General features: G+C 52.1%; 1 protein-coding gene across 2 annotated transcripts in view; it reads left to right on the top strand.

Moving 5' to 3' along the window:
• Nucleotides 1–226: 226 nt before the first annotated feature.
• Nucleotides 227–8,054, top strand: part of aspnat (aspartate N-acetyltransferase) — a 112,479-nt gene continuing 104,651 nt past the window's right edge. For both annotated transcript variants that reach the window (XR_015751398.1, XM_087974625.1), the window contains exon 1: nucleotides 227–663. Coding sequence is in view for 1 of the 2 variants with exons in the window: in XM_087974625.1 (XP_087830751.1) it covers nucleotides 246–663 (418 nt within the window). In the remaining variant the exon portion in view is untranslated. The remainder of the gene's footprint in view (nucleotides 664–8,054) is intronic.

The raw sequence follows: 8,054 nt of genomic DNA, 5'->3' as shown, positions 1-8,054 counted from the left end.
GGGGGCTCTCTCTCTCTCTCCGTCTCTCTCTCTCTCTCTCTGTCTCTCTCTCTGTCTCCATCCATTTCCCCAGCATCTCTCCCCCTCCCTCCCTCCCTCCCCTCTCCCTGCTTCTGTCCGCTTTATTTGGGAGGGGGGAGTGTGTGTGAGTGAGTGAGTGTGTGTGTGTGTGGGGTGGGGGGGGTGTTGAGGAGGAGGAGGGGGGGGGGGGTGTGGGAAACAGGCTCTGTTTTGTTTTGGTGTCTATGCATTTTCTGCCCTGCGATATGGTCTGTCAGACGAAGATGGTAGCGGACGAGGAGATGCCGCCTGCGAAAGGGGATGGATTGGCCGTCTCCAGCCAGATCTGGCTCCCGGCGCCTCCGCCCTCATCCCCGGCTCCAACCCCGGCTCCAGCCGGCCCCGAGCTGGCTCCAGCTCCAAGCCCAGCCCCAGCCCCGGCCCCGGCCCCGGTCCCGGTCCCGGCCCCGGAGGCAGCGGGAGGCGGCCAGCGCCGGGCGGTGAAGCCGGAGCCGGCACTGCTGATCCGTGAGTTCCAGCCCACAGACCGGCCCAGCGTCCGCCGCATCTTCCGAGAGGGGATTCTGGAGCGGGTCCCCAACACCGCCTTCAGGGGCTTAAAACAACAGCCTGGCATCCTCCTGCTCTATTCCTGCTTCACCGGTAAGTCAGCCCTGTACTTTACCCCGAAACCCTGCAGTCCCTGTCACACCCACCCCCCCTTCCCCCCCAAATATATACCGCTTTATAATGTTCACCTTTGGGAAGGATCAGAGGGGGGCAAACACACTGCTTCATATATACATATAGGACTTAATTTATATATAGCGTTTATTATATACAGGGGTTGGTTATATGTACATACGGGAGTTATTTTTAAACATGGTTTTTTATATAGAGATATTTTTATATAAAATTTATAAGATATAGGTTTATTACTTTTAGGGATTATATATACATGATTTTTAACGGGTTTGCTTCAGATATAGGTTCATATATATAGGTTTAGTATAAATAGGGTTTATTTTATCTGTACAGGTTTATTATCTATAGGGTTATATATAATGCGTGTGCTGTTTAATTGTCTTTTTCATACTGGGGGACAAAACCTCGCCGTTTTAATCTCGAGTTTTCAGTCTCTTTAGAGAAACAGCCAAGTACAGTATAGGAGCGGAGCGCTGCTGCTGCTGGACCAGTGCTATACTGCAGACGGTGCGCGGTTCCCAGGGCTGACCTCTCTCCCTCCATCCCCCATCCACACTCCAGGGCTCCGCTAGCGGCTGCTGCTGGGGACCAGGCTCGAGCCTCCCCTCCCGCTGAGCTCCCCATCTACAAGGCATCACCGGGTTAATCTGACCGGCCGAGCCTCCCTGTGCCCACATCCTCCCTCCGAAATGTCAGCATCGCATTTCCACTTTATTAGCGCCGTCTTTTTAACTCAGTAACCCCACTCATATCGTGTACTCATAACAAACGCATTTATCCAAATTGTCAATATACAGACTCTCAGACCCATGTACCCAGGCCCATGTACGCAGACCCATGTACCCAGACCCTTGTACTCAGGCCCATATACCCAGACCCATATACCCAGACCCATATACCCAGACCCATATACCAAGACCCATATACCCAGGCGCATGTACCCAGACCCATGTACCCAGGCCCATGCACGCAGACCCATGTACCCAGACCCTTGTACCCAGGCCCATATACCCAGACCCATATACCCAGACCCATATACCCAGACCCATATACCCAGGCCCATGTACCCAGACCCATGTACCCAGGCCCATATACCCAGACCCATATACCCAGACCCATATACCCAGACCCATATACCAAGACCCATATACCCAGGCGCATGTACCCAGACCCATGTACCCAGGCCCATGCACGCAGACCCATGTACCCAGACCCTTGTACCCAGGCCCATATACCCAGACCCATATACCCAGACCCATATACCCAGACCCATATACCCAGGCCCATGTACCCAGACCCATGTACCCAGGCCCATATACCCAGACCCATATACCCAGACCCATATACCCAGACCCATATACCCAGACCCATGTACCCAGACCCTTGTACCCAGGCCCATATACCCAGACCCATATACCCAGACCCATATACCCAGACCCATATACCCAGGCCCATGTACCCAGACCCATGTACCCAGGCCCATGTACGCAGACCCATGTACCCAGACGCATATAACCAGACCCATATACCCAGGCCCATATACCCAGACCCATATAACCAGACCCATATACCCAGGACCATTTACCCAGGCCCATGTACCCAGGCCCATGTACCCAGTCCCATATACCCAGGCCCATGTACCCAGACCCATGTACCCAGACCCATATACCCAGACCCATGTACCAGACCCATGTACCCAGACCCATAAACCCAGACCCATATACCCAGACCCATATACCCAGACCCATGTATCCAGACCCATGTACCCAGACCCATGTACCCAGACCCATATACCCAGACCTATATACTCAGACCCATGTACCCAGACCCATGTACCCAGACCCATATACCCATACCCATATACCCAGACCCATGTACACAGGCCCATGTACCCAGGCCCATGTACCCAGTCCCATATATCCAGGCCCATGTACCCAGACCCATGTACCCAGACCCATGTACCCAGACCCATGTACTCAGACCCATATACCCAGACCCATGTACCCAGACCCATATACCCAGACCCATATACCCAGACCCATGTACCCAGGTCTATGTACCGAGTCCCATACACCCAGGCCCATGTACCCAGACCCATGTACCCAGACCCATGTACCCAGACCCATATACCCAGACCCATATACCCAGACCCATGTACCAGACCCATGTAGCCAGACCCATATACCCAGGCCCATATACCCAGGCCCATATACCCAGACCCATGTACCCAGGCCCATGTACCCAGTCCCATATACCCAGGCCCATGTACCCAGACCCATGTACCCAGACCCATGTACCCAGGCCCATATACCCAGACCCATATACTCAGACCCATGTACCCAGACCCATATACCCAGGCCCATGTACCCAGACCCATGTACCCAGACCCATATACCCAGACACATGTACTCAGACCCATATACCCAGACCCATAATCCCAGGCACATATACCAAGACTCATGTACCCAGACCCATGTACCCTGACCCATGTACCCAGGCCCATATACCCAGACCCATGTACCCAGACCCATGTACCCAGGCCCATATATCCAGGCCCATGTACCCAGACCCATGTACCCAGACCCATATATCCAGGCCCATGTACCCAGGCCCATGTACACAGACCCATGTACCCAGACCCATGTACCCAGAACCATATACCCACACCCATGTACCCAGACCCATGTACCCAGACTCATATACCCAGACCCATGTACCCAGACCTATGTATCTAGGCCCATGTACCCAGACCCATGTACCCAAACCCATGTACCCAGTCCCATGTACCGAGACCCATATACCAAACCCATGTACCCAAGCCCATGTACCCTGACACATGTACCCAGACCCATATACCCAGACCCATGTACCCAGACCCATGTATCCGGACCCATGTACACAGACCAATGTACCCAGACTCTTTTCCACACCATGTACCCAGACCCCTTCCCATACCATGTACCCAGACTTTCCCAAACCATGTACCCAGACTCATGTATCCAGACTTTCCATACCATGTACAAACCCATGTACCCAGACTCGTCCCATACCATGTACCCAGACCCATGGACCCAGACCTATGTACGTAGACCCATGTTCCCACAATCTTCCCATAGCATATACCCAGACCCATGTACCCAGAGCCTTCCCATATCATGTACCCAAACCCATGTACCCAGACCCATGTACCCAGACTCCTTCCCATACCATGTACCCAGACCCATGTACTCAGACTTTCCCATACCATGTACCCAGACCAATGTACCCAGATCCATGTACCCAGACCTTCCCTTACCATGTACCCAGCCCCATGCACCCAGCCTCATGTACCCACACCCTTTTCCATACCATGTACCCAGACCCATGTACCCATACTCATTCCCATACCACGTAACCAGATCCATGTACCCATAACCATGTATCCAGACCCATGTACACAAATCCACGTACCCAGACCCATGTATCCAGACTCTTTCCAATACCATGTACCCAGACTCACGTACCCAGACCCATGTACCCAGACTCTTTCCAATCCCATATACCCAGACCCATGTGCCCAGACCCTTTCCCATACCATGTACCCAGACCCATATACCCAGACCCATGTGCCCAGACTCTTTCCCATACCATGTACCCAGACCCATGTACCCAGACCTATGTACTCAGACTCTTTCCATACAATGTACCCAAACGTATGTACGCAGACTTTTTCCCATCCCATATACCCAGACCCATGTATCCAGACTCTTTCCCATACCATGTACCCTGACCCATATAACCAGACCCATGTACCCAGACTCTTCCCATACTAAGTACCCAAATCCAGGTACCCAGACTCTTCCCATACCATGTAGCCAGACTCATGTGCCCATACCCATATACCCAGACTGATATACCCAGACCCATGTACCCAGACCCATATACACATACCCATGTGCCCAGACTCTTTCCCATACCATGTACCCAAGCCCATGTACCCAGACCCATGTACCCAGGCCCATGTACCCAGACTTTCCCATACCATGTAGCCAGACCCATGTGCCCAGACTTTCCCATACCATGTACCCAAATCCATGTACCCAGACTCTTCCCAGACCCATGTACCCAGACCCATGTACCCAGACCAATATACCCAGACCCATGTACCCAGACCCATGTACCCATACTCTTTCCCATACCATGTATCCAAGTCCATGTACCCAGACTCTTCCCATACCATGTACCTAGACCCATGTACCCAGACCCATGTACCCAGACCCATATACACATACCCATGTGCCCAGACTCTTTCCCATACCATGTACCCAAGCCCATCTACCCAGGCCCATGTACCCAGACCGAAATACCCAGACCCATGTACCCAGAATTTCCCATACCATGTAGCCAGACCCATGTGCCCAGACTTTCCCATACCATGTACCCAAGCCCATGTACCCAGACCCATGTACCCAGAATTTCCCATACCTTGTACCCAGATCCATGTATCCAGACTCTTTCCCAAAACATATACCCAGACACATGTACCCAGACCCATGTCCCCATACCATGTACCCAGACCCATGTATCCAGACCCATGCACCCAGACCCATGTACCCAGACCTATATACCCAGACCCATGTTCCCAGACTTTCCCATACCATGTAACCAGACCCATGTACCCACACCCTTTCCCATACCATGTACCCAAGCCCATGTACCCAGACCCATGTACCCAGATGTTCCCATACCATGTACCCAGACACATGTACCCAGACGTTCCCATACCATGTACCCAGACTTTCCATACCATGTACAAACCCATGTATCCGGACTCATCCCATACCATGTACCCAAACCAATGTACCCAGAGACTTCCCGTACCATGTACCCAAACCCATGTACCCAGACCCATTTACCCAGACTCCTTCCCATACCATGTACCCAGACCCATGTACTCAGACTTTCCCATACCATGTACCCAGACCAATGTACCCAGATCCATGTACCTAGACCTTCCCATACCATGTACCCAGCCCCATGCACCCAGCCTCATGTACCCACACCCTTTTCCATACATGTACCCAGACCCATATATCCATACTCATGTGCCCAGACTCTCTCCCATTCCATGTATCCAGACCCATGTACCCATACTCTTTCCCATACCATGTACCCAAGTCCATGTACCCAGACTCTTCCCATACCATGTACCCTAGCCCAAGTACACAGACCCATGTATCCAGACCGATATATACCCAGACCCATGTACCCAGACCCATATACCCATACCCATGAGCCCAGACTCTCTCCCATACCATGTACCCAGACCCGTGTACCCATACTCTTTCCCATACCATGTGCCCAAGTCCAAGTATCCAGACTCTTCCCATACCATGTACCCAGGCCAATGCACCCAGATCCATGTGCCCAGACTCTTTCCCGCGCCATGTAACCAGACCCAAGTACTCTCAGCCTTTCCCATACCATGTACCCAAGCCCATGTACCCAGGCCCATGCACCCAGACCCATGTACCCAGACCCATGTACCCAGACTTTCCCAGACCTTGTACCCTGATCCATGTATCCAGACTCTTTCCCAAAACATATACCCAGACACATGTACCCAGACCCGTGTACCCATACCATGTACCCAGACCCATATACCCAGACCCATATACCCAGACCTTCCCATACCATATAACCAGATCCATGTACCCACACCCTTTCCCATACCATGTACCCAAGCCCATGTACCCAGACCCATGCACCCAGACCCATATATCCAGATTCTTTGCCATACCATGTACCCAGATCCATGTACCCAGACCTGTGTACCCAGACTCTTTCCATACAATGTACCAAAACCCATGTACCCAGACTTTTTCCCATCCCATATACCCAGTCTCTTTCCCATACCATGTACCCAGACCCATATACCCAGACCCATGTACCCAGACTCTTCCCATACCATGTACCCAAACCCATGTACCCAGATTCTTCCCATACCATGTACCCCGACCCATGTACCCAGGCGCATATACCAGACCCATGTACCCAGACCCATATATCCAGACCATGCACCCATACTCTTTCCCATACCATGTATCCAAGTCCATGTGCCCAGACTCCCTCCCTTACCATGTACCCAGACCCATGTACCCATACTCTTTCCCATACCATGTACCCAAGTCCATGTACCCAGACTCTTCCCATACCATGTACCTAGACCCATGTACCCAGACCCACGTACCCAGACCCATATACACATACCCATGTGTCCAGACTCTTTCCCATACCATGTACCCAAGCCCATCTACCCAGACCCATGTACCCTGACCGATATACCCAGACCCATTTACCCAGGCGCATGTACCCAGACTTTTCCATACCATGTAGCCAGACCCATGTGCCCAGACTTTCACATACCATGTACCCAAGCCCATGTACCCAGACCCATGTACCCAGAATTTCCCATACCTTGTACCCAGATCCATGTATCCAGACTCTTTCCCAAAACATATACCCAGACACATGTACCCAGACCCGTGTACCCATACCATTAACCCAGACCCATATACCCAGACCCATGTACCCAGACTTTCCCATACCATGTAACCAGACCCATGTACCCACACCCTTTCCTATACCATGTACCCAAGCCCATGTACCCAGACCCATGCACCCAGACCCACGTACCGAGACCCATATATCCAGACTCTTTGCCATACCATGTACCCAGATCCATGTACCCAGACCTATGTACCCAGACTCTTTCCATATAATGTACCCAAACCCATGTACCCAGACGTTTTACCATCCCATATACCCAGACTCTTTCCCATACCATATACCCAGACCCATATACCCAGACCCATGTACCCAGACTCTTCCCATACCATGTACCCAAACCCATGTACCCAGACTCTCCCACACCATGTACCCAGGCCCATGTACCAGACCCATGTACCCAGACCCATATAACCAGACCCATGTACCCAGACTCTTTCCCATACCATGTACCCAAGTCCATGTACTCAGACTCTTCCCATACCATGTACCTAGTCCCATGTACCCTGACCCATGTACCCAGACCCATGTACCCAGACCCATATGCACATACCCATGTGCCCAGACTCTTTCCCGTACAATGTACCCAAGCCCATGTACCCAGACCCATTTACCCAGACCGATATACCCAGAGCCATGTACCCAGACCCATATACCCATACCCACGAGCCCAGACTCTCTCCCATACCATGTACCCAGACCCATGTACCCATATTCTTCGCATACCATGTGCCCAGGCCCATGTATCCAAACAATGCACCCAGATCCATGTTCCCACACCCTTTCTCATACCATGTACCCAA

The sequence above is a fragment of the Chiloscyllium plagiosum genome, unplaced genomic scaffold (genome assembly GCF_037043375.1).
Source record: "Chiloscyllium plagiosum isolate Xiang-an unplaced genomic scaffold, Cpla_swu_hap1 HiC_scaffold_2, whole genome shotgun sequence".
Classification (NCBI taxonomy): Eukaryota; Metazoa; Chordata; class Chondrichthyes; order Orectolobiformes; family Hemiscylliidae; genus Chiloscyllium; species Chiloscyllium plagiosum.
This window is presented reverse-complemented; position numbering and strand designations above follow the sequence as displayed.